The sequence below is a fragment of the Dermacentor albipictus genome, chromosome 7 (assembly GCF_038994185.2).
Source record: "Dermacentor albipictus isolate Rhodes 1998 colony chromosome 7, USDA_Dalb.pri_finalv2, whole genome shotgun sequence".
NCBI lineage: Eukaryota > Metazoa > Arthropoda > Arachnida > Ixodida > Ixodidae > Dermacentor > Dermacentor albipictus.
The window spans coordinates 83,739,471-83,767,384 of record NC_091827.1 but is presented as its reverse complement, the minus strand read 5'-3'; the positions used below and the strand labels follow the sequence as shown (position 1 = coordinate 83,767,384).

At 43.1% G+C, this 27,914-nt stretch overlaps 2 protein-coding genes across 4 annotated transcripts in view; one reads left to right on the top strand and one right to left on the bottom strand.

The window, feature by feature from the left end:
- LOC139048040 (sulfotransferase 1B1-like) overlaps nt 1–27,914 on the bottom strand; it is a 362,107-nt gene that overhangs the window by 266,280 nt on the left and 67,913 nt on the right. The gene's annotated exons all lie outside the window — the stretch shown is intronic.
- LOC135907468 (uncharacterized) lies at nt 424–25,009 on the top strand. The gene is made up of 10 exons (XM_065439168.2): nt 424–940; nt 2,123–2,239; nt 13,831–13,898; nt 17,075–17,218; nt 17,314–17,401; nt 19,296–19,466; nt 19,585–19,794; nt 23,125–23,296; nt 24,038–24,120; nt 24,693–25,009. The coding sequence occupies exons 1-10, from the start codon at nt 785–787 to the stop codon at nt 24,981–24,983; spliced, it is 1,500 nt and encodes a 499-aa protein (XP_065295240.1). The 5' UTR covers nt 424–784; the 3' UTR covers nt 24,984–25,009.

The window sequence follows — 27,914 nt, the reverse complement described above, 5'->3', positions numbered from 1 at the left end:
CGACGCAAGGACAGGACTTAAGCAATAAAAGCAACGCAGGACACCTTGCCCGCTTAAGTCCTGTCCCTTCGTCGCTTTGCGCAACCACGTTAATTATGTCGAACCAACTGGCTCATTGGGCAATCTTCCTCTATTATAAGCATTGCCTTCGAGATCTGGCTTTGTTATCCAGAAAGCGCCGTCACATGGGGCATGGATTTGCACACCGCTTCAATCGAGCAGCTGAATGCTTGTTTAGTTCTTCGTGATTTGGGAGAGGGAAAGTACGCCTAATTCTGCAGCCCATGTGGGAGCACGGCGCAGCGTATTAGGGATGGGGGCGGGGGATGAAAGATGAGGGAATAGAGGGGGAAAGGGAGAGTAGGTTTCAGGCAGCATACGTCAGCTTCATCCAAGGGGGGGGGGGGGGGGGGGGTTGCTATCGGTGTAGCGCCTACTTGAACGGCCTGCTTTCCCTTTTTTATTCTTTTGTGTGTCGGCCTTTTTTGTATCTGTGCGTGTGCGCGCGAGTGTGAGTGTGTTGGGCAGGCCTCGTTCCCCTCGCTCCCTGCGTTCGCATGCTCGGTCCAAAGAAGGCAGTCCAATCAGCACCAACATCCACTTTTCAAGATGGCCGGCATGGCGGTGAGGATGGTTTATAAGACCCAGTCGTGCGGTTCGTCATTTCAAAGCGTTGTAGTGGCTGCTTCGCGACGATCTGCATCACTTCAACGTCTCACTGCACCTGCGTCGTCTGTAACGCCAGTCCGCTTTTGCAAAGCTCGATTGCGTTCATCGAGGTGACATGACTGCTGTCACATGCCTAGTGACTGTGGGTGCCAATGGGGCTCGGAGGAAGATGCGGCTTACAGAGGAGCCCAATTTGCGTGCTCTCAAGGCATCTGCCAGTGTTTGCAGTCTTCTGGCTGCAGAGATCAACTTTGATACCGACAGATTTCAGGTAAGCTTCACGAATTTTAACCGTTTTAAGCGTAGGTCGGCTGAATAAGCCGATTTTCTCCTACTTGTTCACCGATATTTAAGCAGGCCATGTATACTCACACCCATGTGCACTTACGTTACCGCTCCCAGCCACTCATACTCACCAGCACTCACTCGTGTTCTTAGCCACGTCACACCTGCAGCCCCCGTTCACGCTCATACTCGGTCTACTCCCCCTCACTGGCACTTGCTCACACATGCATCTACTCGCACACGCCAACACTCGCTCAATTTCACACTGAAGTAACTGTCACCGACACTCGTTCGTATTCCCATTAAGTCTCGTGTACGGATCAGTTCACACTCACCGGCACTCATTAACGCTGTATCTCAATCCCGTGAAGTCGGCGATGAGTGTAGTGTTGAGTCACTAGGCCGACCTATGGTTAGAACGTTCTGAACAACTGAAACTTTAAAACAGTATTGGAAATCGTATATAACTTTTTTTTAGTTCTAAACAAATTGAGAGGGAATGTGTGTACTTCTCAGTTCATAAAAAATGAGGCTTCATTATTCTTTTATATTCATGTAATACAATTCACAGTCCCGGTCAACAGAGAAGCTTGCGAATGAGAAATTACTGTTTTGGATTCTCTGGCGCATTGTGACAATTTTAGTATACTGTTTGTGGAAAGACAGAAATGTGGTACTTTACAGCACCTTGCAATGCTCAGGGGTTCAAACATGATAATGAGCCCGCATGGCGGCCGATGCTTTTTGCCCCAGCGCTGGGAGCTGGGGACACCGAACTTGTGCGTTGTAGTGTTCGATGAAGGTAAGGGTATTTGTCGTGACTCATTGCGACGCATTTGGCCTCCCAACGATCACTCTGATCCCATCTATGGCGCAAAAAGCATCGGCTACCTTGCGGGCGAATTATTGTGTTTGAATCGCTGAGCACTGAGAGTGTTTTAAAGGGATGCAAGTGCGATAAGGTAGTTGATAGAGCAAATTTTATAAATTATAGCACTGTGCATTGTTGAAGGGATGTAAATATTGTACAACTAGCTAAATATCTAAAGGAGCCGGTAAGACATGATAGCAGCTCTTGAGTCTTCTGGGATCATAACGCAGGTCAAAATTGAATATTGTGGTTCGTGTCGTATTGTTTTTCTGATGCAGAATATTATATTTTCTACAGATTTTTGACAAAGACTTCAATGATTTTGTGGATTTGTTGGACGAGGATCCTATCCCTGATATGGCTGTTGTGCGAGTTGTCAAGCCAGTACATGAGGCAGAAGTATGCATTGAAGAGGTGAGTGCTGCACATTGAAACAATTATGGTGCCTTCATTCTTGTGTTGTTGGCATTTGTGTCAAACTGGGCACGCCAGGGCTAACACCTGCCATGTGCAGGAAGCAGCGGCCTAATGAAAGGTATCTAATGATAATATGTACTGCGACATCCAATTTGGACAAGTGCAAGCCACACGTTGGCATTATGAAAGCTCTTGGCAAGAGCAGAGATAAAAAGCACGCAAACTGCTTGAGGCATGTCACAATAAAGGGTCCCTCACCAGGCCCTATAGGAAATTTTCGTTATGCACTGGAAGTTACTTGTCCTCTAGGGAGCGTTCTGCCGCAAAAATTTTTCAAGTCGCCTCATTAATAGCAGAGATAGAAATATTTCAGTACCGCGAACCCATGATATTGGAGTCACTCCGCGTTAGCCCCTTCCTGCACGGCTAACTGAATCGCCCGTACTTTGAGCAGATCTTTCGTGACAAGCCGCTGTGCCGGTCACTGCTCTTGCACATATACCGCAAGCAGCTCTTCTATTTCGGCGAAGCGGCCCTGCTTCGGTCCTCTGATACCCTTCCTTGTTGCTTTGCTGGCGAAAATATTCTTCAGTTTGCGGCAGTCCAGCACGCAATAATAATAATAATACTTGGGGTTTTACGTGCCAAAACCACTTTCTGATTATGAGGCACGCCGTAGTGGAGGACTCCGGGAATTTCGACCACCTGGGGTTCTTTAACGTGCACCTAAATCTAAGCACACGGGTGTTTTCGCATTTCGCCCCCATCGAAATGCGGCCGCCGTGGCCGGGATTCGATCCCGCGACCTCGTGCTCAGCAGCCCAACACCATAGCCACTGAGCAACCACGGCGGGTTCCAGCACGCAAGTTTCAGGAACTCCAAACGCTCGTGATGTGGCCTGATTTCCGTCCGTCTCCGCGCACATAACTTTCCTTAAATGCGGCATCATGATGACTCGGCGTGTCTTCGCAGTTGGCGCCTCCAGCTGATTGAATAAACGCAGAAAACGGGAAGACAGGCGGCAGACTAGGTTACACCAGCGCCTGGTTACACGTACAACATGGAAGTCTGCACATGAAGGAAGTTACGGCAGCTAGGCTAGAAGCGCGTAGGAAGAGGCAATTTTTCGATTGCCAATGGCGATATGGTAACGTGGATTTAGGGTCGTACTCGATTCTAACGCGCGTGCAATTTTTGGGCCCGTTTTATCGGAAAAAAGGTGTGCATTAAATTCGAGTAAATATGGTATTTTTCAAAGGAAAAATAAAGTATATAATTGTGTAAAGCTGGTTGGAGAGGGTTTTACATTGCAGGTTGCAATTTTCAAAAATGCTGGTCATAATAATACTAGTGCATTGTTTTATACATTGTTGGATTATCTTGTATTTTGCAATGTAGTATTGCACAGTGAATGTACAGTTGAGCTCCTAATGAAAAGTATGTGCTGATTGCTTGTGACACTGGCCACATTTGTCACTGTAGGCACTGCAGTATCTGCCCATAGCTTTTACATTTGTGGTGAAGCTAATGGTGAATGTCAGCAGCTGATTCCTATGAATGGTATGATTTCCCTTGCAGTACCCTTTAACTATTGTTTCTGCATATTTTGTTAAATTTTTGTTTTATGTGTGTAGATGGGCTGCTTGGTCTGTTCAATTTAATTGATTGATTAGTAGAGTTTTTTGGCGCAAGGGCCAGATGTGGCCAAAGAGCGCCATGTCGATGATTAGTGCTTCTCAATGATATGTGACAGTTAAATGCGAGGAGAAATAAAACACGGCTGTATAGTGGCCTAAAATATTCACTAAAATGTGCAAAACATGCATGTGGTGCAATGAAGATGTAAAAAGACCTAAATTTTATTCGCTCTAAAGTGCGTAAAATAAGAATAACTACATATTAAAAATGACAGTGATTGATCGTTTCTCCGATGACAATAGATGTTCCACGAGATAGGGATGATCAGTAAAATATGTACAATCTGTAGCACTAGTGCCTCAGCAAGGCCTTGAAAGCAAGGGCTGGGAGACACGTGCTCTAAATAATGGTTTCGTTGCAGCTACGACCTCCTGGTGGAGGCCGTGCTACAGGTAGCCTGGCCAAATCACTTGTAAGGTGTCCGTTTCAGTTAGGAAGTTTAATACTGATTGAAAAGTAAAAAGGGGTTCATTGCTGAGAAAGAAGGCTGGGTGTAACGGTGTGTGTTGGAGATAAGCAGAGGGAAAGTGCTTTTTTCTTTCTGCCTCTATTTCTGTGCATTGTATAAGAACATGGATAACTGTAAGCCTCTTGCCACATTTGGTACATGTCGGAGGTTCGCTTCCCGTCAAAAGGTAGGAGTGAGTGGCGTAAGTATGTCCTATTCTTAACCTACAAAGAAGCACTTCCTTATGTCTTGCTGTTCTTTCAGATATCCAGTTCCCTAATTTTGGTTTGATAAGGTGTAACTTATTCTCTACTGCATTATCCCATTGGTCCTGCCAGTGCTTCCTCAGTTTGTGGCGTAACAATGGCTTAAGTTCTGTAGCTGCTATGGGTTTATTCACATCCGTTTCATTATAGACGACTGACGTTGCACTTTCGTCAGCAGCTACATTACCTTTTATGCCCCTATGGCCAGGCACCCAACATATGACTATGTTTTGGTTGTATGTTAAGCCTAAGCATAGTTCTGTGTATAGATTATTAAAAATAGGGTTTTTATGTTTTCGAAAACTCATTAAAGCCCTTACTACGCTTAATGAATCTGTGAAGATGATCGCCTTATTCAGGTTTTTATGTCTGATGTGCTTTACAGCTGAAAGTATTGCGTACGCTTCAGCCGTAAAAATACTTGTGTTGGGATTTAGAGTACCGGAGGTGGAAAAAACTGGCCCAAGAGCTGCATACGCGACACCTGCAGATGACTTGGAAGCATCTGTATAAAACTCGGCACAGCAGTACTTCGCTTGCAGTTCGAAGAAGTGTGACCGTAAGTGTGCCTCTGGTGCATGTTTTGTTATTTCGACAAAAGAGATATCGCATTGCATGGTCTGCCATTCCCAAGGAGGTGGCAGGCGAGTGGGAGGCATAAGGATATTTTCTGCGATATGGATGTCTGTTTCTTCTGCCATTGCTTCCAAGCGCAAGCTCAAAGGAGTTCTAATACGTGGGCGGTTAGTGTAAAGTCTGGAAGTGGACAGGTCGCTAACTATGGAATGACATGGGTGCTCGGCGTCTGATTTTACTTTAGTGTAGTATGAAAAACTTAAGAATGTTCTGCGTAGATGTAAAGACCATTCGTTGGCCTCGACGTACAAACTTTCAATAGGGCTAGTTCTAAAGGCGCCTGTTGCCAGTCGTATACCGAGGTTGTGGACTGGGTCAAGAATCTTTAGCGCAGTCTCTGTTGCGGAATGGTACACCACGGCTCCGTAGTCGAGGCGTGATTGTACGAGGCTCTTGTACAGGCTAAGGAGACACTTCCTGTCACTGCCCCAAGTTGTTCGAGAGAGCAGCTTGAGGAGGTTCATGGTCTTCAGGCATTTTTCTTTAAGATATTTTAAGTGGGGAATGAAGTTAAGCTTTGTGTCCAGGATAATACCTAAGAATTTGTGTTCAGGACTAACAGTTAGTCTTTCTCCATTAATATTAATGTCTGGTTGTGGCAGTACACCTCTCCTGTTTGAAAATAAGACACATGTGCTTTTTTGGGGGTTAAATTTAAAACCATTCTCATCCGCCCACCTTGAGAGTCTATTCAAGCCAAGTTGTAGCTGCCTCTCGCAAATGCTAGCATTGCATGACCTGAACCCTATCTGTACATCGTCCACATAGACGGAGTAGAAGAGTGTTCGAGGCAGTACGGTGTGGAGGGAGTTCATTTTAACAATAAATAACGTACAACTCAGTACTCCACCCTGCGGTACACCTGTCTCCTGTAAAAATGGTCGAGACTGTACGTTGCCCACTCTAACACGAAATGTCCTGTTAGAGAGATAGCTTTCAATTATTCTCAGCAGGTTGCCGCGAATGCCCATTGCAGAAAGATCCCGAAGGATCCCGAAGCGCCACGTAGTATCATACGCCTTCTCCATATCAAGAAATACTGATAATACAAGTTGTTTGTGGACAAAGGCATCCCTGATGTACATTTCCACGCGCACAAGCTGATCTGTCGTCGATCTGCCTTCTCTGAAACCACATTGATATGGGTCTAATTTCTTGTTTATTTCTAGATAGTGGACCAGGCGACTGTTTACCATCTTTTCAAAAACTTTGCATAAGCAGCTCGTCAATGCTATGGGCCTATAACTATTTGCCAAGGAAGGGTCCTTACCCTGTTTCAAAATAGGAATTATGATGGCCTCTTTCCAAGCAGAGGGAATGCGGCCGGACGACCATATAGAATTGTAGAGACAAAGAAGGGTTTTTTGTGTTTCAGGCGGCAGGTGTTTAAGCATTTCATATAGGATGCGGTCACATCCGGGGGCAGATTGGTTGCAGCTGTTTAGCGCTGCCTGAAGCTCTGCCATGCAAAAGGGTCTATTGTATGCCTCGTATTTTGTGCTTTTCCGTTCTAATGGTTGTCCTTCTATTTGCCTTTTGTACCTTTGAAATGTTTCAGAGTAGTGCGACGAGCTGGATATCTGTTCGAAATGTGCGCCAAGTAAGTTCGCCTGATCTTCCATGCTGTCGCCTTGAGTATTCACTAAAGGCAGAGAGTAAGACTGTCGACCCTTTATTCTATTAACTCTATTCCAAACCTTTGTTTCGTCAGTGTAGGAGTTAATGCCTGATATATACTTTCTCCAACTCTCTCTTCTAGCTTGTCGCCGCGTTCTCCGACCCTGGGATTTGACCTGTTTGAAATTGACTAGATTTTCTGCTGTCGGAGAATCCCGAAGTAAAGCCCATGCCTTGTTCTGCTTTTTACGCGCTATTCGACAGTCATCGTTCCACCACGGAAGACGGCGTTTTGTGGACAATCCACTTGTTACAGGGATACATTTGGAGGAGGTGTCAAGGAGAAAAGCCGTAAAATATTCAACCGCAGCGTCTATGCTTAAAGCACACATGTCGTCCCAGGATAAACACGCAAGCTTTTTGAACGTTTCCCAGTCAGCCGAGTCAGTTCTCCAGCGAGGTAATTGTGGAAGGCATTCATTAGCCGTTGGTGTGCTTAGAACTACAGGGAAATGATCACTGCCGTATGGGTTTTTAATAACTTTCCATTTAAAGTAAGGTAGAAGAGTAGGAGATGCTATGCTAAGATCTATTGAGGAGTATGTTTTGTTTGCCATGTTATAATACGTGGGCTCCTTCCCATTCAAAAGACATGCGCCTGAAGAAAAAAGGAACTGTTCAATCAAGCGACCTCTCGCGTCGCAGCGCGAGTCGCCCCATAGGTTGCTGTGTGCATTTAGATCTCCAAGCACAAGATATGGTTCGGGTAACTGATCTATTAATGTTTCGAATTCTTGTTTGTGAAGCTGAAAATGCGGCGGTATGTATAATGAGCAAATGGTTATGAGTTTATTTAAAAGTACAGCACGAACGGCCACTGCCTCAAGGGGTGTTTGTAGCTGTAAGTGTTGACAGGCTATAGATTGGTCAGCTATGATGGCTACACCGCCTGATGATGCGAGAGCATCATCGCGGTCCTTCCGAAAAATAACATAGTTACGAAGGAAGTGTTTATGTTTAGATTTCAAGTGAGTCTCTTGGACACACAGCACTTTTGGAGTTAGATCATTAAGGATTTCTTGGATATCATCGAGGTTGCAGAGCAGGCCTCTGACATTCCACTGAATAATTAGTGTATCCATATTAAAATAAATTTTGTGCTATGTGTCAAAGAGAACTTGATTTAGCTTACAGCGCCCTTTTGAGGCCCTGTAATTGGAGTTTTGTCTTTCCTGGAGCGGTCGACAAAGTCGCGCCGCTCCTTCGGCGTCAACTGCGCCTTCTGACTCGGTGTTGTGTCCATGGCCTCTTGAGAGGCACTGGACAGCCGCTCTTGCGAGCGGTGTGTTTTACGTGAAAGCCTTGTCTCGGAAGACAAGGCCTTGGAGCCCACCATCCTGGTGGTTGGTGGGTTTTTCTTGGCCTCGGAGCTGGGCTGACTGGTGCCAGCACTAGCAGAGGCCTCCACTGTGGTCAAATTCGGGAGAGGTAGGGCAGCCTTCGCTGCTCCCACCGTGGGGGCGGGTGGCGTTGCCGCACGCTCGCTATGCGTGGTGCTGGCGTCCGCCAAGTGCCGTTGTGGTGCTGCCCCCCGACGTACCACTTCGGCGAAAGATGCGGTCTTTGTAAATGTTGATGAGATGCGTTGTCTTGCTTCTCTGAAAGTTATGTTTTCTTTGACCTTTATCGCAATTATTTCTTTTTCTTTTTTCCAGACTTCGCATGTTCGAGAGTATGCAGGGTGGCCACCATTACAATTGCTACAACGGGGCTCAGCCTTACAGTCATCTGCAGAATGATCGTTGATGCCGCATTTCGCACATGTTAGCCGCCCTCGGCAGCTCTGGGAAGCGTGGCCAAACCTCTGGCATTTAAAACAACGTCGCGGGTTGGGGATGTACGGTCGTACTCTGATTTTGATATATCCAGTTTCTAATGTCTCTGGTAATGTGCTAGAGCCAAAGGTAACTATCAGGTGCTTAGTTGGCAGCTCTTTGTTGTCCCGTCTGATCTTTATTCTTTGTACGTTTATGACGTTTTCGTCCTTCCATCCTTCCAGGAGTTCTTCTTCGGTCAAGTCCATTAAGTCAATGTCAGAAATTACGCCTTTGGACGAATTCATGGTTCGGTGTGCTGTTACACCGACGGGGATGTCTCCAAGTTCTACCAGGTTCGTTAGCTTGTCGTGTTGTGTTTTGTCTTTCAATTCGAGTAATAAGTCGCCACTGGCCAGCTTGGTGATTTTATAACCGCCTCCAATGGTCTCTGTGAGATACTTCGCCACAACGAATGGTGAAATCGTTCTTGCCTTCTTGTCAGGTTTTTCACTGTGAACAACGTGAAATTTCGGGAATGTCTGAGTGGCTTTGAGAGAAAATTGAAATGTTGCATCGGTGCGCCCCCTTTTAGAGGGACGATCGGTTGAAAAAGGGTTGGAAGTTCCCATGAGATATGTTGAGTATTCAGCGACGACGCCAGTCACCCACCACCGAGCCCAACAAGGGGACAAGGCAAGGTATGTGGTGAAACAAGCCCTGCCATGCCAACTGTACGTCCTCGCTATAACCACATATGTTATAACCAAGGTAGGTCATAGCACACCAGGTTAACCCTCGCCGCCAGGAATGTTGGAAGTTATCAGAAGAAAAAGAAGACAGGAAAGACTAAAAGGGAAAGCGAAAGACGAAGGTGTGCGAAGAGAGAGACAGGAAAAGGCGACTGCCGATTTCCCCCGGGTGGGTCAGTCCGGGGGTGCCGTCTACGTGAAGCAGAGGCCAAAGAGGTGTGTTGCCTCCGCCGGGGGGCCTTAAAGGTCCGATCACCCAGCATCGGCTCAACCTCCAGGATCCCCCTTTCCCCGGACACGGCTAAGCCGCGTACGGCTACACGCGGGAGGGGCCGACCCTCATGTGCTCGGGTCCGTGGTGTCGCAACACACCAAACGCCTGCTTACGCAGACGCCCCTGCGGGGGTCTGTTCAATTTAATTGTGAAAAATGCAATGCAGATTTATGCACCTGGGCACCCTGATAGCCAAGTTCACATTAAGGAATACTACTTTAGATTATTATAAAAATCGCGGTATTTCACCTGAATGCCAAGAGATCCTTTTCTGAAAAAAAAAAGATGCCATGAGGGCACTCAGAACTTTGCACGCGCAAGTGAAAGTATGCTATGCAGAATATTTTACAAGATTATTATTCATACCTAATACTGCAGTATAAAGGCACCAATCTTTCATTACTATTGCAAATAATTTACTGGCAGTTTTCTTATTCCAAGGCACAGATAAAAATTACCAACAGATGCATTGCGATTTTTATTGCACCATACATTACTACACATTTCAGCAGTCGAAATAAAAATATAGTATGTAGAGCATTTCGATCAGAATGAAATTATGTGGGTTGAGGTGCGAAAACCTCAACCTGATTATGAGGTACGCCGTATAGTGGGGGACTCTGGAAACTTAGACCACCCGGGTTTCTTTAACGTGCACCTAAATCTAAGGATACAGGTTTTTCACATTTCGTCCCCATTCAAATGCAGCCGCCGTGGTCGGGGTTCGATCCAGAGATATATGGACCATTTATAGCACGCTTTGATATAAATGAGACGAAGTTTGTTGAACTGAACCTTTGCAGTGACGCACAAATATGTCACCTTTGCAGCAAAGCACATCGCTCAGAATGTTAGACTAGCTTGCCTTTTACATTTTTTTTTTCATCTTTCGGGCTTGTGGGAAGCAAGCCCGTCTAACATGTTGACCGATTTGCGGTGCAGCAAAGGTGAAATAAGTGAATGTTTGTGCAACACGATGATTGTTCAGTTAAACAACATTTTTCTCGTTTATAACAAACCATGCTGCTGCAATGCCTAATCAATGCCGCAATACGTCAAAATGCATTTTTTCGAACAGCTATTATACATACCTAAGAAGCCCACAATTCTACACTACTTCTTATAGCACAATTAGTTTTTCTTTCGTGAAATTTATCATTGCGTGCATTCTGTTTCTTTCTCCTGGCTGAACACGATGTATATAGCTTTAAAACAATTATAACCGTCATAAAAGATTGCCGATACCCGCCGTGTCGCTTAATGGCTATGGTGTTGCGATGCTAAGCACGAGGTCAATCGACCAAATCCCTGCTATGGTGGCTGCATTTCGATACGGTCGAAATGCAAAAATGCCTGTTTACTTAGATTTAGGTCCATTTTAAAGAACCCCAGGTGGTCAAAATTATTCCAGAGGCCCACACTACCGCATGTCTGATAATCCAAATCCTCACATTTAATTTAGGGCTGCCGCTCCAACGTATTTGAGAATCAGTTCCGCAGGTAAGTTCGTTAAACACAAGCGAACTGGTACACTTGCGATACATTGACCCAACTGGTAGCCTGTAACAAACTTTGTGTGCACACGATTCCAATTGCGTGTAAAAGCAAACAGGAGTCAGGGGTGCACCATTCAAGTTAACGCCTGTATTTACGCATTGAACTATAAAACAGGTAGGGCTACGATTTAGAAAGTGATCCAGGACTTGAGAGGAGTCGCTCACGCATTTGCATCTTTCTGCTTACTGGTAGTTGTGAGAATGCCAGGTTTGCGACGTTTTGGCTCCATTTCCCAGCTCATCTTGTTTATGGCACAGCTGTTAATCAAATAAAACTTTCCTTTAAAATTCTCTACATTCAGGTGTCCCAGTCCTAAGAGGTAGATAGAAGTCGTTGTCAAATAAACAAATCAGTTCATGCTGTCAATACAGAGGCAGCAGTTTAAATGTGTTCTAGTATCTGCACTAGCTGTGCAAATTCATTTTTTAAAAAGGCAGAGTGCTCCAGGTGGACCACTGAGTGTGCCCCCTATACCTGAAGTTGGGAAAAGGCCTTGTCTTGTGCGTCATGCATGCATCTTGCTGTTAAGTTGCTCGAGCATCCTTCAGTGATCCTTGGGACACTAGTACAGAATGACAATATTTGCACTGATGGATTGGCATAGGATAAACCAAGATGTATGCACAGAAATATAAACAGGGTCGTTTTATCAGCAATCTCGACGGTATGGTAACAGCAGTGGAAGAATTATATACATCCCTGTACAGTACCCAGAGGAGTCGGAACGCCTTCATTTGAGGCAGTAATGAGCAGGGTACAGAAACTCCTATAACTAGCGATGAGGTCAGAAGGGCCTTGCTAGACATGAAACGGGGTAGAGCGACAGGAGAAGATGGAATAACAGTCGATTTTTTCAAAAATGGAGTAGAAATAATGCATGGAAAACTGGCGTCTCTACACGAAGTGTCTATTGACTGCGAGGGTACCATAAAACTGGAAGAATGCAAACATTAGACTAATCCACAAGAAGGGAGACTTAAAGAATTGAAAAATTACAGGTCCATTAGCTTACTCCCAGTGTTATGAAGAAATTGCGGTCACTGACGAAGTCAAGGTGAAAATAACACAGAAACGTCTCGGGACCCGTACGACAAGACGAACTTTCGTCGAACTCTTGACTACATTCCCAGTGTTATATAAAAAATTCACCAAGATAATCTGCAATATAATAAGGGCAACACTGGACTTTAGTCATCCAAGGGAACAGACTGGCTTCAGGAAGGCATACTCTACAATGGATCACATCCATGTCATCAAGCAGGTTATTTAGAAATCCGCAGAGCACAATCAGCCTCTCTCTATGGCTTTCATAGATTACGAAAAAGGCATTTGATTCATTAGAGATACCAACAGTCATTACATAATCAAGGATTACTGACCGCTTATGCCAATATGTTGGGAAATATCTACAAAGTTTCCACAGCTTCCTTAATTATGCACAAGAAGAGTAGGAAGATACCTTTAAAGAAAGGGGTCGGACAAGGAGACACAATCTCTCCAATGCTGTTCACTGCGTGCTTGGAAGAAGTATTCAGGCTAATAAACTCGGAAGGCTTAGGAGTAAGGATCGACGGCGAATATCTTGGCAACCTTCGGTTTTCCGATGACATTGTTCGGTTCAGCAATATTGCAGACGAGTTACAACAAATGGTTCAGGACCTTAACAGAGAGAGCGGAAGAGTGGGGTTGAAGATTAATATGCCGAAGACATAGATAATGATGAATAGATTGGCAAGGGAACAAGAGTTCACGATCACCAGACAGCCTTTAGAGTCTATGAAGGAGTACGTTTACCTAGGTCAACTAATCGCAGGGAACCTTGATCATGAGAAGGAAATTCATAGAAGAATAAAAATGTGTTGTTGTATCGCACATGGCAGACATTATCAGCTCCTGACTGGAAGCTTACCATTATGATTGAAAAGGAAGGTTTACAATCAGTGCAGTTTACCGGTGCTGACATATGAGACAGGGGCTTGGAGACTGACAAAGTAGCTTGAGGACTAGTTAAGCAACGCGCAAAGAGCGATGGAACGAAGAATGCTAGGCATAATGTTATGAGACAGGAAGAGAGCGGTTTGGATCCCAGAGTGAACGTGTGTAGCCGATATTCTAATTGACATTAAGAGAAACAAATGGAGCTGGGCAGGTCATGTAATTCGCAGGCTAGATAACCGTTCGACTATTAGGTTTACAGAATGGGTACCAAGAGAAGAAAAGCACAGTCGAGGACGGCAGAAGACTATGTGGGGCGATGAAATTGGGTAATCCGCGGGCGCTAGTTGGAATCGGTTGGCGCAGGACAGGGGTAATTGGAGATCGTAGGGAGAGGCTTTCGTCCTGCAGGGGACTTAAAATGGGCTGATGACTATGATCGTTCAAATCATGGACTGCATCAGTGACAGTCTAGTCGGTGAGATGTCATGGTGGCACAAGTTTAGGTTTAAGTAAAAGTTTGTTTGAATTCCATTTTGTGTGTCATAGCATTGTGTATCAGACCAACGACACTTATTTGCTCTTTGCAGGAGCCGAGTTTATATGGTCCAGAGAATTCAGCAAGCAGCCTTGATAGAAGTTTCAACATCGCTTCAAGGTACAGAGTGCTGAGCATGGCTCCCATGCCTAACCTTACTAAAGTATAACCAGTCCTTGCTTTGCTTGTGTATCTGCAATAATTTTTGCGGTATTGTGAAATCACAATTAGCTTACATAATTTCCACAATGGGCGGGTCTGGAAAATTGGATTCTGATTTCTACTGTGCTATATAGATGAATTTGCAATATGTATTTGGTATAATGCAGCAGCAGCAAACCGAGATAGGATTTAGTCAACATGAAGAGTGCTCCGCTGTGATGGAAGTTTTCTGGTATTGTCGACAATATGCTACATGCGTGTTATATTGCAGACAACACTGGGAAACTTGCTTTGGTGTATAGGACATCGAGTATATTAAATTCAGAGCAGTAAAACGTAGCTGTCAATATCAGTTCTGGTTGCTTGAAATTATGCTTGTTTGCAACATTTCAACCTAACCACTTTTCTGCTAACAAACTTGCTTTGTGTGCTGCACACTTTCGTTTACACAATAAACTTTTTTAAGAGCAAGTTAAAGGGACCGACAACCGCGCATAACATGCCACGAAATGTGGATGGAATTGAAACGGTGATAATTCATAGATCTTGAATTGAGCATGCCGTTCATGGTTTATGCAGGAAATATAAAGGGGCCCAGAATGTCTAGAAAAACGGCATACAGTGCCACCTTGGAGTGGAACCTTTATACTAAAGTAGACAGCTGACTACGTAAACATGATTTCTGTACATAGGGCAAATATTAGGTGCACCATGTGTATTGCTTAAGTAGAAGAATCGACATTTGGCCGAGTTGCTACTGGTTGAACATTTTCAAGGGGCAGCGCAAGACGATGAAGACAAAAGGCAGGAAACGCACAGGACAGCGCTGAAATGAGAAGGCATACATAAACTTATGTACCACAACCCAAACCCACATGCTCTCCTATCAATGGTATAAATATCAACGTGCAGCCATAAATGCAATATCCTGTAATCTATTGTTGCACTATGTGGCAGTTTAAAAATTCAAGTTCACTGTCACGCAAATTTAATGATGGCATGCTTACACAATGCGATAGTAGGCCTGATATAGTAGGCCTCCTGATATATTAGGCCTCAACAATCTCCCTTGTAGTCCGATTGCTATGCGCGGAATGTGTTGTGGTGTCTTCATAGATTGCAGTGCACCCATGCTCAGAGCAGTGCTACGCGACATGTGGGTAGGCATTGCCCATTAGCGAGCACCTATGCTAGATAGTACCCTAGATGACCAAACAATCAATGTGCTAAGATATGTTGATGATTTTCTGGCCTTTGTGAAGAATTCTCATTTCCAACAAATGGTTCATGATGTACTTCAAGTATTCATTAAATGTTACCCAGGGTTAGATTTTAAGTGCATGCCAGATAAGAACGAGCTACAATTTTTAGATACAAGGCTTAACCGAACTGATAAGCAAGTGTGCGGGATGTTTTGTCCAAAGTCAGAAAAAACAATTTTAAGTTTTAACTCTGCACATTGGAAGTTGGTAAAAAAGGGCATTGCTTGTTCGGTTATATTTCCCGCAATTTCGAAATTCTGTTTTCACCAGACTTCCAAGTTTTTTTTTTAAACTGGAGGCGTTTAAGAACGGCACGTTTTCGGGAGGATGCCATCCGCATGACTGTACCGAAGCTGGCTAAGCGTGTAAAATTAGGAGCGCCCACAAGAATGAATAATCCAGAGCTTGCTGACAAGAAAAGTAAAGTAGATATAATTCCATATGTAAACTATCGCACAGCCTCAGGAATGTAGCAGGCAGGTTTGATGTAAAGGTTCTTTCTGCTGCCCCTAACAAGATGAATAAAATTTGCAGTAAGATTGATAGGAAGTTGTACCAGGTTGTCGCCATTCATGCTGGGAAAGGCTACACTGTTAAGCACACCTCCCCACCTGTACACTGTAGAATGGCAGTTGTTTATGAGCTTCCTTTTTCCTGCAGTCCCGTCTATATCGGCGGAACAGGCCGATGCCTAAACATTAGATTATCAGAGCATAGGCGCTCGCTAAAGGGTAATGCCTACCCGCATGTCGCGCGGCACTGCTCTGATGGGTGCACTCCAATCTATGAAGACACCACAATACGTTCCGCGCATAGCAATCAGTCTACGAGGGAGATTATTGAAGCCTACTATATTGGGGAAAAAAGATTGCGTTGTGTAAGCATGCGATCAATAAATTTGTATGACAGTGAATTTGAATTTTAAACTGCCTCATATTGTAGCATTAGATTACAGGATTTTGTGTCTATGCCTGTGCCCTGACATTTATGCCATGATGGGAGAACACGTGGGTGTGGGTGGTAGTACATAAGTTTGTGTATGCCTTCTAATAAAGTTTGTTGTGATTTCATAGTTATGAGTTCAGCGCTGTTCTGTGTTTTTCCTGCCTTTTGCCATCTTGCGCTGTCCCTTCATGATGTATGTCTTAACATCAGCATATTATTTAGGTGTTTACGCTTTTTCATGTGGAATTTATGATCTAAAAGAATGTAACACATAGATGGCGTTACTGTCGTAGTAATGAGTGAAACCCCAACACCATGGTGAGCTGTGGCAACCCTCATTGTATGGCGGCGCACATGAGGGCTTTTGTACGCGTGCAAGTTTGCGAATAAGTACCCCAAGTTCTCTGGTCTCCTTGTGAGATGCAAAATGCGATCGGTTTATGCTATCAATGGGTGCCAGCTCGACATGACTAGCACTACCTGGAGATCCTGCCGGCTCCCAACAACGCCAGCGTAGAATAACTATTGCGCTTGCTTATCAATGTTTCCAGCATGTTTCCCCCATACAAATTCATAATACATTCGCGACTGCAGATCAATAAGTTTAGATGCGGAAAATGTGGAACATCTTGTGCTTTCACTGTGGCATTGGACATTCTGACCAGTAAGGTTTATATTGCGCTAAACATCTTTCAAAACTAGTACCGTAAAAAGTGGTTGTCGGTCTCTTTAAGGAGTGATAGTAAAACCTAATATCAGATTGTTGAGCAGATACCAACATATTACACAACGGTTGTATAATACCACTGGTGCGCTTAGTAGCTTGACCTTTGAAAACATTGTTATTCGCCCTGATAACATGAGAACTATGAGCAGTTTTGTTGCTGTGTAGTAGCAGTAATTAATTCTGCGTTTGTTGCTGTTTAGCCAAGAGGACGATGATGGGATGGCTTTTGCTCTCCCAGACCTTCATTTCCTCAATGGTGTAGTGAAGGAGAACATACCAATAACATCATACATCACAACAAGGATTGTTGACTCCTTATTTCAAGAAATGATTGCACACACAATGTGAGTAAACTTGCAAGCAGAAATTTAAAAATCACTTGCAATATTTATTTACTTTTAGAAAGATGTACTATTGCAGAAAGTTAAATATTTTGCAGGTATCCGTCGCACAAGTTTTACCAGGGCGCTGCATCCATGTTAGTGTGCCGCTACCCAGAGCTTGCTGACCCGTGTGGCAGTGGACATGTGAGTGGTATCGCAGAATACCTGTGTATTTTTTCCTTTTGTTGTTGGGCTGGGATACCAATGCATGAGTTATGTTGTTTTCCTAATCTGCTCAGAGTAAGTGATCTCCTTTGTGATGAAGCTTTAAATATACATATATGTAATGAAATAGCCGTTAGTAATCAATGGCAATATAGGTTAAAACGAAGTCACATAGGAAGACTGGCGAGTGCTTACCCAAACTATCGCAAGTAATTTACAGTGCTGGAAGCTGCTGGACTCCTTAGCCAATGAGAAGGCTGAATGCCCCTCGAGATGTGTTCATCTGCACCGCATCGTCTGCTGAGCGGCTGCTGAATTTTGCTGTACATGATGTGCATGCGCAAAGGTCCTAACACATCATCTATTCTTGTAACGTATCTTGTACCAAGCGATGACAACTCTCTAATTTTGCCATTAATTAAGTAGTAGCATGTGGAACTATTAGATACTGCGCAAGGATATTGCTTGTGTATGCCTCGTACCTTCGGTAGCTCTGAAAAGTACCTGTAAGGTGGAGGATATAGTAACTAGCGAGTGCTTATTTTAGCCAAGCTAGAATACATACAGAGCAAGAAGGCTGCACATTAGAAGCATTAAGAGCCAGCTATTTTGAGACCTGGTATTTAATTGCTTAGTATTTTACATTAGATGGTATTTGTGCATGCTCTTTTTTATTTCCCTGGTCGTTCTGCGTTAATCCTGTATTTTAGTGCTTTTTCAACATATCAAAGGCGGTACTCTTTGGTGATCACTTTTGAAGATAGATTCGCTTTCGCGATATACGGCACTGGATGCGTCGTACGGCAGACAGCGCTCTTGGCACAGTACCACAAACTCTGCCAGTCATATATGTGAAGACAATTAACTGTTGCGACTGAATCCGTTAAAGTCATTTTCATAGGTGTGAGGAAAAAACACAAGTTAGTAGTATTTATGTGCTGTGCCAGCATAGAGCTTATGTTAGCTGGCCAAACATGTGACTCAGAAGCCTAATCTTTCTTTGCTGCTATATGAGAATATCTGAAATATTGAACACAAACCGTGATGCATCATATTAAGTTTACAAAAAGTACACCAGCTGTGTTCTGTAGACTATACAGAATTTGCCAATATCTCTTGTGATGTACAGCAGTGAAAGAAAATTTACTAATTGGGTTTTAACTCATTTTGGGGCATATTGCAACTTATAATTTGTAGCCAATGAGTTCACAAGGCATATTCACCTGAAGTGATTTCTCGGATTACACCAGTTTCAGGATATTCATTTCAAAAGTGGGCAAAGAAGTACATCGGCGTTTTGTTTATTTTTTGTGCTCTATATAGTGCATAAAATGGTGTTTTCTTTAAAAAGTGAAACGTTACATGTTTTACATCAAACCCGCCTCATAATTTGTTGCAAGTAGATATGCCTTGCAATTGCACTGACTACAAGCCATAAGGTTCAATATTGGTTGTAAAGTAATTTCTTAAAAACTGAACGAGAATTATTCAATTATGTATTTTGATGTAACGTGTAGCTTATGTCCACCTCATTGAGCAATCAAGTTAAAATATTACGAATGTGCTGTCACAATTGTTAAAAATTTTGTATATGCAAAAAGAACAAACTTCATTATAGGAGCTGCTGGCACGCTGTATCCTCACAATAATTTGATGTCTTCTGTTGGTCATTTATTGCAGAGCATTGAGTGCTATACGGCAGTCATTGGACTAGGATGAAATACGTTTTGTGTAGTGACTGTATATATATTTTTTTTTCTTTTTTGGGTAATGTGCTAAGGTGTTTTGAACCAAAAGGGGCTTTCTTGCTTCACTTCAGTCATGAAAGCGAAAGAAGGAATGCTGGTTTCTTAAAGATTATTTGAAATTGCAGGCTTCTTGGGTTGTGATGCTGCGGCAAAAGTTCAAAAATGAACGACGGAAGCTGGCCACGGATAGAGTGGTAATTAACCGACAGAAGTATGGCACAGCAGCAAAGCGGCCAAGAACATCCAATGGTGCTGCTCCCGAAGTATTGCAGCGTGGAAAAGTGGGACCCGTTTTGGTAAGGGCATCATACTGCACGTTCTACCTAAATACTCGTTAAAGGATCGCTATTCCATTAATTACATCTATCATTCCATTCCATCTTGAGAAGATGCATTTCATGTTTCGATGTGCAGTCACAACGTTTGGTGCCCAGTGGTGAAGACAGCTGCAGTCTTGCGCACCATGAAGCCTGGCTGGTTGCCGAATGTAAAAAGGCAAACCCTGACAGGCCGCAAATGCTCTCCAGGCTGCAACTGACACACTCTGCGAGGGTTAAGGAACTGTGCCGGATGTCACCTGTGGTAGCCATGGAGAAGTATCCGTACCTGGCGGACATAGAATGGGTGCGTGCTTTCATTACATATCTCATGTGTCATGAACTATCAGTGAAAAGCTTTTGGAGGTTTCGGCAAGTAACGTGGCAGCTTAGCTGTACTTCTAAATAAATATTATTCTCAGGCGCAAGAAAGTTCCTCTGATCTTGCTATTTGCATGCATAAAGTGCAGTCGGGTATGTGTGCTTCTCCTAGAGCACAAGCACATCAGCCGCTACACCGCAAAAAAATAAATGCATATAAATGAGACATTTGAGGACCATGCTATTGCCATGCACACATTGTTCTGCTTGCCAAATGTTGCGTTATTGTGATGATGAAGCAGAGAGTACCAAACTCGCGAATTTTAATGGGCAGACGCAGAAAAAACAATGCATGCATAATACTGTTAGCGATACAATAAAACTGAAAGGTGGGCTAGTTGGTTTGACTTCATTGTGGAAAGTTTTGTGCACACTGAACGAAGTCGACAAGAAAAGGACCCAGACCAGCGCAGACTGACAACTGAAGTTTTATTCCTAAATACAGCCCGTGTATACCCACGGGACTAGTCACAATGATCAGCACGCATGGGTAACAGAGCATCCGTTCCACATAATAACAACACTCATAACATCATAATAGAACACTATCACCTAATATTGAGCACGTTGATTTCACTATCGTACAAAGCGACAGATGGCTGGCTAACACATGCTCCCTGTATTCTAGATATGGGCCAAAATTGTACAATTTCTCTTGTCTGGTAAGGACAAACGTACAAAATAGCAGTTTTGTCAAGCAGTGGTTTACGCTGCTCAATGAACATTGTGCGCAGCGCATCGCCAAATGCATATAGGGCCTTCCCTTCAAGCTGGCCAACTACTCTAACCTTTCGTGTATGCCTTGGCCAGTATGACCGAGGTAGTGCTGCCTACACGTGAAAGAAATTTTCTATACCACATTTTGTTTACATTTTCAAAACTGGTGCACGTGATGCACCTGGCACTTATTAGTGGTATATAAACTTCCTTTCAAGTGTGGCCATCACTATGTCGGTCAGGCTAGCCGATGCATAAATGTAAAGTTAAGAGAAGAGAACACTTGGCCAGCTTGAAGGGAAGGCCCTGTAAGCATTTGGCCATGCACTGTGCACAACGTTCATTGAGCATGTGTAAACTACTGTTTAAAAAAAAACACTATTTTGTATGTTAGTCCTAATTAGACAAGAGAAACTGCAGAAGCTTGGCACATATCTAGAATACAGGGAGACTGAGTTAGCCAGCCGTCTGTCGCTTTGTATGAAAGTGAAATCAACTTTCTCAATATTAGACGATAGTGTTCTACTATGATGTTATGTGTGTTATCATGTGGAACGGATTCTCTGTTGTCCATGCGTGCTGATCATGTGACGAGTCTCGTGGGTATATATGGGCTGTTTTTATGAATAAAACTTCAGTTGTCAGCCTGCACTGGTCTTTGTGTCCTTTTCTTGTTGACTTCATTCAGTGTGCACAAAATTTTCCACTATTGGCGATGTCATAAACATATCGGTCCTAGTGAAAGAAACATCAAATATCTAAACTATATCATTGAAGGACATTTTATCATTTTCTGTTTGGGCATGTTATCATTTTACCTAATGAGCACCAAAGAGCACTCAGTGCTCTTGGTATGCCCTTGTTACAGCTGTGCATCTTCTATGCCACTGATTCTCCTCTTAAGCAGTGAGAGCAACAAAAATTTGACAGTATGTGCGTTATCAGCTCGCATGCAAGGTGCTGACAGGGGGAACGCTAGTTAGCTCTAAGCTCTGGCTTTCCTTGTTTCCGACAGTTGCAGAATGCTTTTGCAATATGAAAGGGTTCTGAACACATTGCGCATGGGAGCCTCGCACCATGCAAATCTTTTTCATGCTGCCAATTCTTCTTCGTTGACCTTATAAATCTCCTCGCTCACCTTGCATCAGTTGTCTTGCATTATTCAATGCTTCTTTACTTAAACACCTTCTTGTGATCTATAGGGAGCTGTGTCCTGCGTAAATTTCGAGTTGGTACCTGACTGGTTTGATGGCTCTGTACACAATAGGGCCACTTCAATGCAAAGTCCTTAAAACTTGTGCCACAATAGGCAATATTTCATAACTGAATGTGCTATGGTTGAATGTATTGCAGTAACCTTGTGCAATGTCGTATTTTTTTATTCAAGCAAATCAACGAAACTAGATCACCTGCCTAAAAAAATCACGGATGCTTCACGGATGCTTCGATAGAGTTTTCACAGAGCCCCACGTTTGTCCAGTTCTCCCTATTTTACGTGCTTTAAATGCATGTCGGAGAAATATCTCACACTGGTTTGTGTGATGCCACTGCTACTGCTGGAGGAAGGCTTCTGGGAAGCGTAACTGAAATGCGAATGTAATTTGTAGCACTATTTAAGGATTGACATTTTGAAAGTAGTGTTTGTGTTTAGGTTTGTACGCAGTAGACATGACCGTGTTACTGCTCGGTTTGTATTTTACAATTGAAATATGTGCCCTGAAGTGAATAATTGATTTCTTTAGACTGCGATTTCTCGTGCAAGTGATGACCACCACTTCAAATATTCCACATTACAATGCCGAATTGCAGAATATGCACCCCTTGAGATAAAAAAAAAAGGATAGAAATGAACCGGAAAAAGCTATTGGGAAGCCCACTGCAAGAATACTGCAAGAAAACAAAGCCAATAAACAATAAATCAAGGAAAGAACAGAAGAAATAACCAACTGTAATATTAATGACAAGTGAAATCAAGATGAGAAAAAAGACTCGTAAAACCCAAAACTTTTGCATGACAATGATAGCAATGAAGTTGCGATGCTTTATACCTGTTTAGCTACGGTGGCAGCTCTCCTCTTGTTCACTTTCATGGACGTTTGTGTATCTGTAGTAAACTTAGCTGTCAGAGTGTCACCCAATAATCGTCACTCACGGTCATACATACAGGTGTGGAAAATACTGTCAACAGCAGGCATTGCACTGTATATGTAAGCTCGTGAGCGAGAATCTGAGGAACTGAAGGGCTCGATATATTGCTAGCAGGAAGACGACTGCTTGAATAAAACACTTGGACTGCTCTGTACTCATATGCATAAACGGTGCTGTCTAATTCGTTTTTGTTTGCTTCATCTTTCAGTGCAGTCAGTCCATTCTTGCAATTCATCTCTACAGTTGCAATGTATTATGCACTGATGCAATCGGCCTGCAGTTGAAGTCCATTATACTCTTGCCTACTTTAGCGGTGGTTTCGATCTGTGACGTTTTGATTGTATGTGAGCTTAGAAAGTATAGTGCATGTTTTATTTCAACTATATTTCAGTTCCTTGAAGACTTCAACATCCTTATAAAGAAGGATGGCGCAAAAAGTGTTGAAAGCGGCTTCGAGAAGACGCAGTGCCTCGCTTTGAGAGGAGTATTGGGGGCCAAAAAGAAAGACATAACGCGTGTTATTGAGGCCCACACTTCAAGTGGTTCAGCAAGGCGCAGGAAGCGTAAGTGACAAGTGTGCACCAAAATCTTGATATGCTTTCCATTGGACTTTGCTTGCTAACCTATTTGCCTGCGATGTGCGGCTATTTAGGTTTGCACAGCTGCAATTCTGCTCTTCTATTTTAAGACCAATTCGAATCATGAGTGAACTTAAAGGAAGGGGTGGGGAGAGATAGGACATTACTGGTCACTGATGTCCGACAAGCAGTAGCGCTGTTTGGCTGTCTTTTTGCAAAATATGCTGAACAGTAACTATGGTTCGACGAACAGAACAAATTGAGCTGCCAGTTGATTGTTTGACAATTGCAGAAGCAGTAACACACAAAGAAGGTCTTACAGTTCAAGCGCAGACCATCTCGTTGCTAAAAATCTGACCATTGTCACTAATTGAAACTAATCATTGTCACTAATCAGCTGTGCCATTTAATGGCACAGCTGGTAGAGCCTCCCTGTTCTTTTTCAAAGATTGTACTAGTACTATCAACTGGAAGTTGTTAAACTGGTGCATCAAATACATCATGGATACATACCATACTTAAAGCATTAAAAATTAATTATTGGGTAATCATGTAAAGTCGCTTTATTTACCATTACAAAGTGACATAATCCAAGTACCACGCATGCTGCCTCTGTCTGCTTGATACAAAGGTAGTAAAGAAAGGCGAAATTCATAAAGTGAAGCATCACTCTATTGTGTTTTGGGAAGGCAAAAGGTCATGACTTCATGTTTTTTTTTTCTTCAGATATACGGGCTGTGCGAATCCTGCAGCTCCTATCCAAAATTTTAAACGAGCCCAAGGCAGTCGACACAATGTTTGTGCATATGGTAAGTTTGCTAAAGTTCCACATAACGATGTAAGACATGTCTTGCAATTTACATAATTTATAATACTATCGGTATAATTTCTCATAATTTTAGTGACGTATAATTCCAATTTATAGCAATCGTATCACATTTGTTCTACGGCATTTGACACATTCGTGTAAACGCAAATGCGCTCATTGGAAGAGCTTCTCTGTTGCATAGAACTAGCATAATTCACTGAATTTTGATTCTCTGTGTACGTAACTTCTAAAAATAAATTTAATCGAAAATTGGCTACAGGTAAATTGCCGACAAAAAGGATTGAAGAAAACCTACAAGATATGATTTTGTATCTCTTTAAGTCATGTTGCCACTGTGTTGGTCTGCAGGCAAAGGAAAGACTACATTTCAGATTTATTTCTTTTAATTTACGGATTGAGGTTAGCCTATTAAACGACACATGTGCACTGTTCATTTGAAATGATAACAATTCTGGAAGTAAACAGGGCATTGTGGTCTTGTCAGTAGAGTAAGCTTTTAGTAGTCCCATATTAGTGGAGCAGAAGGATTAGTGTACTTTCGTCTTCCTACAGGATGAAGACAAGCCATGTACACCCTGCGTTGTGTACTGCGGCAATACCCTTGAAGCTGCTGATGAGCTCTTCTTGTTTGCCGAGAAGAGGCAGCTGGCTAGAGTCATCGATGCACAGGAGGGCACCACTGCCATGATGGCTGCCTATTGGGCTTTTGACTTCAGTTACGCCAAGCAAGCATATAATATATCCTGTGTGTTAGAGCACCTCTTTCTAAATGTGAATGTATCACTCCCAAAATGTGTTGCAAGAAGGTTTATTTCAGCTCATAAAGCGGAATACGAGAAGTAAGGTACAAATAAATTAGCTGTTCGTACTCTGGTGTATTAAATCTTTTGTTTCTTGCCCCACAAGCAGGCTCGTCCACTAGAAACAATGCAGCATGCTTCTACAAAGCTTTTCAAAGCACCCTTACACCCTTATGACAAACTGCTCAAAACACCCTTGCACCCTTTCAACACTGCAATACACCCTTGCACCCTCACAGAAATATCCTGAAAACACCCTTGCACCCTTTACACGAAGGGTGTTATACTGTTCAAAGCACCTTCCAACTTAAGGGTGTTACTTCAATCAATAATACCCAGCATAAGGGTGTGATGGCTCATTTAAAAACCCTTTTAAAGGGGTGCTAGGGGGTTAGTTATAGACACTCAAAAAAACCCTTCGGGGTGTAAATTATTTTACAGTGTACTCGTGGCTCAGTGGTAGCGTCTCCGTCCCACACTCCGGAGACCCTGGTTCGATTCCCACCCAGCCCGTCTTGCAAGAGTTGAGCCAAAGCCACTTCTCCTCTGTCGTGACGTCACGGTGTCACGTGATTTCATGGTCACCGCCGCGCCTGAGGAGCTGGGTTGAGCCCTCGTAATATGCTTCGCATAAAATAAACCAAAGAAAGGAAGAAGACAGGTCACTGTAACAAATATCGGTGAGTGGTGCATCGGCGTGAATAATCCATGTCGCGGCCCTTATAAAAGAAACCATATGCCCCACAACTCTAATATCCGATATGAGCGTGGGATATACGAGAACATGCGTGTAATTATATAGAAACCACGTCCGTGCGTATGGTGTTATAGGATGTGTGTGTGTGAGGGGGGGGGGGGGGGGATTTATCGCCGGTGTAGGCGATCTCGCGATAGGGAATGGCGGTATAGCTGTGGCCAATAAGCATTGCTGCTGCGCAGTGCGCGATGGCCGGAGCAGAACAGGTGCTCGCGTGGTTATGCCGAACCGAGGAAGATAAAAACCTAAACTCACATGTCCGCCTCTAACGCCTCAATTTCTTGACAAAATGTTGAACAAAATAAAAACAGTACTTCATTCTAGGGTTGGGCGCACACTCGAAGTTTTGAACACAATTCGAATATTACGCACCAACTGTTCGCATTCGTAAATGAACTATTCGGTATATTCAAATATCGATATTAACCAGGTACTTTGCTACAACCGACTGGTATTACAAATTCTGCTTACTGCTCCCTGTCTGCTAGGCAAAGTATCGGAAATTATCAGCAGTGCATGACTGACGAAAGTTTCTGAAGCAATGCAGCTACAAAATGGGTAATTAAGCCTTGTTCTTGGTTTCACGGCGGAAACCTGCATACATGACAAACTTTAGTTTTTGCTTGGAGGCTGTCATCTTGTGTATTTAGAAGTTTAGTCCCGTAGTAGCTTCAACTTCTACGCTATATTTTCAGTTAAAGTTTCCTTACAACGAGCCCTTATACATGTGATAACAGCACAGAAATCCTACAGCTTCTCTCTCTCTCTTTTTTTGTTCTTCCACACTTCTGATTATTCTTCGATAACCAGGTATTTAATGACAACCAATTATTCAACAGCTACACGTCCTTAGAACGATTGAGTTTTTTTTAGTTTCAGTTTCAGTTTATTATTACTTAAATACAATGAATTGGCAAGAGACAATATACAGACGAAGGTCCCAACGTCAAAGACTGCAACGGGACCCTCGCAGACGAGATTGCTTGCCATCCGGCTATGAAGATGTTCAGAAGATACTTGGGCGATTTTTTAAATTCCAATTAGTAATGTTACGTTTAAAGCTGCTCCTATTTGTTCGTGATACAAAGTTGCATTCTTTTCACTTACCAGTACAAGCGTGTTAATTACTCCGAAAAATATGTGCTGCTGTTTTAAATATATGCATCAGCGTCTGACTATTCGTTATTCGACATTTACTATTCGTATTCGAAAAATGTTTATATTCCCATCATTTGGGAACAGGCATGGTGTTCACTGGTTGATACACACACACTGGAGTGGGTGTTAGGGTCCTTTCTTGAGGCGGCGTTTGTTGCGTGTGAGTTTGTTCTATCGCGCTCTGTGCACCAGTCTACGTTCAGTCTCTCGTCGTGCTGCAATTAACTTAAGGGCATTTTGCTTTTCTTCATAATCTTCCAAGTTTCGGCCTGCATGTGTTAGTACTCACAGAATATACTATTAGTCTTTTGTTTTATTTTCTTTCTTTTCTTTTTGTCAAAGGTATCGGTGAGTTGCCATTCACGACTTCAAAGACTTTGTCGAATGCCATCCAACCCCTTTTTATTCGTCTCGGGGTGTCCTGATTCATGGTTCGGGCCCTGTATGGCTACTTGCTTTAGATAAATATAAGCCATCACAAACTCACACCAGCCGCAAGCAACTAAAATATTTGAGTGCTAGCAGTGGACTCTTTCGGAAGCAACTACACAGCAATTGGTTCAGAAACAATTTCGTCAGAGCGAGTGTCACCGCTAAACATTATCAACATTTTGCGGCCTGCATGAAAGGAAAGAGAACTGGCACTCACTTCGCTTACAGGAAATACCCAGTTAAACTGAACTATCCTATAATGAAATATTTAGTTTCTTTGACGCATAACGATAAAATAACCATAATTACCGGGAAAATAACACGTAACAAGCTGCACGTACAGTCGGCCACAGAAGTTTACGGGACACGGGTTACAGGAGAATTGTGAACATGTGCTTTGTTACGGCATGTCATTTCTAATGTAATGAAGCCAATAAATTTAATAAATCCCCTCTATAGTGTAATCAAATGAACGAAATGCATCATCTGCATTCCAAAACATACCTGGTTCATTTAGGAGAACAAAATACGGTAAACAATATCTAAATAATCAAGTAACTACAGCTGATACTACGTGTTCTCAGACGGCAACTACGAGTAAATACAGGTTCTCAGACCGAATTGACT

Bases quoted from the DNA above. Each gene is read 5' to 3' on its own strand.
- LOC135907468 (XM_065439168.2), top strand. From the start codon at position 785: ATGACTGCTGTCACATGCCTAGTGACTGTGGGTGCCAATGGGGCTCGG. The intron at 941-2,122 runs GTAAGCTTCACG...TATTTTCTACAG, and splicing joins TTGATACCGACAGATTTCAG to ATTTTTGACAAAGACTTCAA. The intron at 23,297-24,037 runs GTAAGTGACAAG...TTTTTTCTTCAG, and splicing joins TTCAGCAAGGCGCAGGAAGC to ATATACGGGCTGTGCGAATC.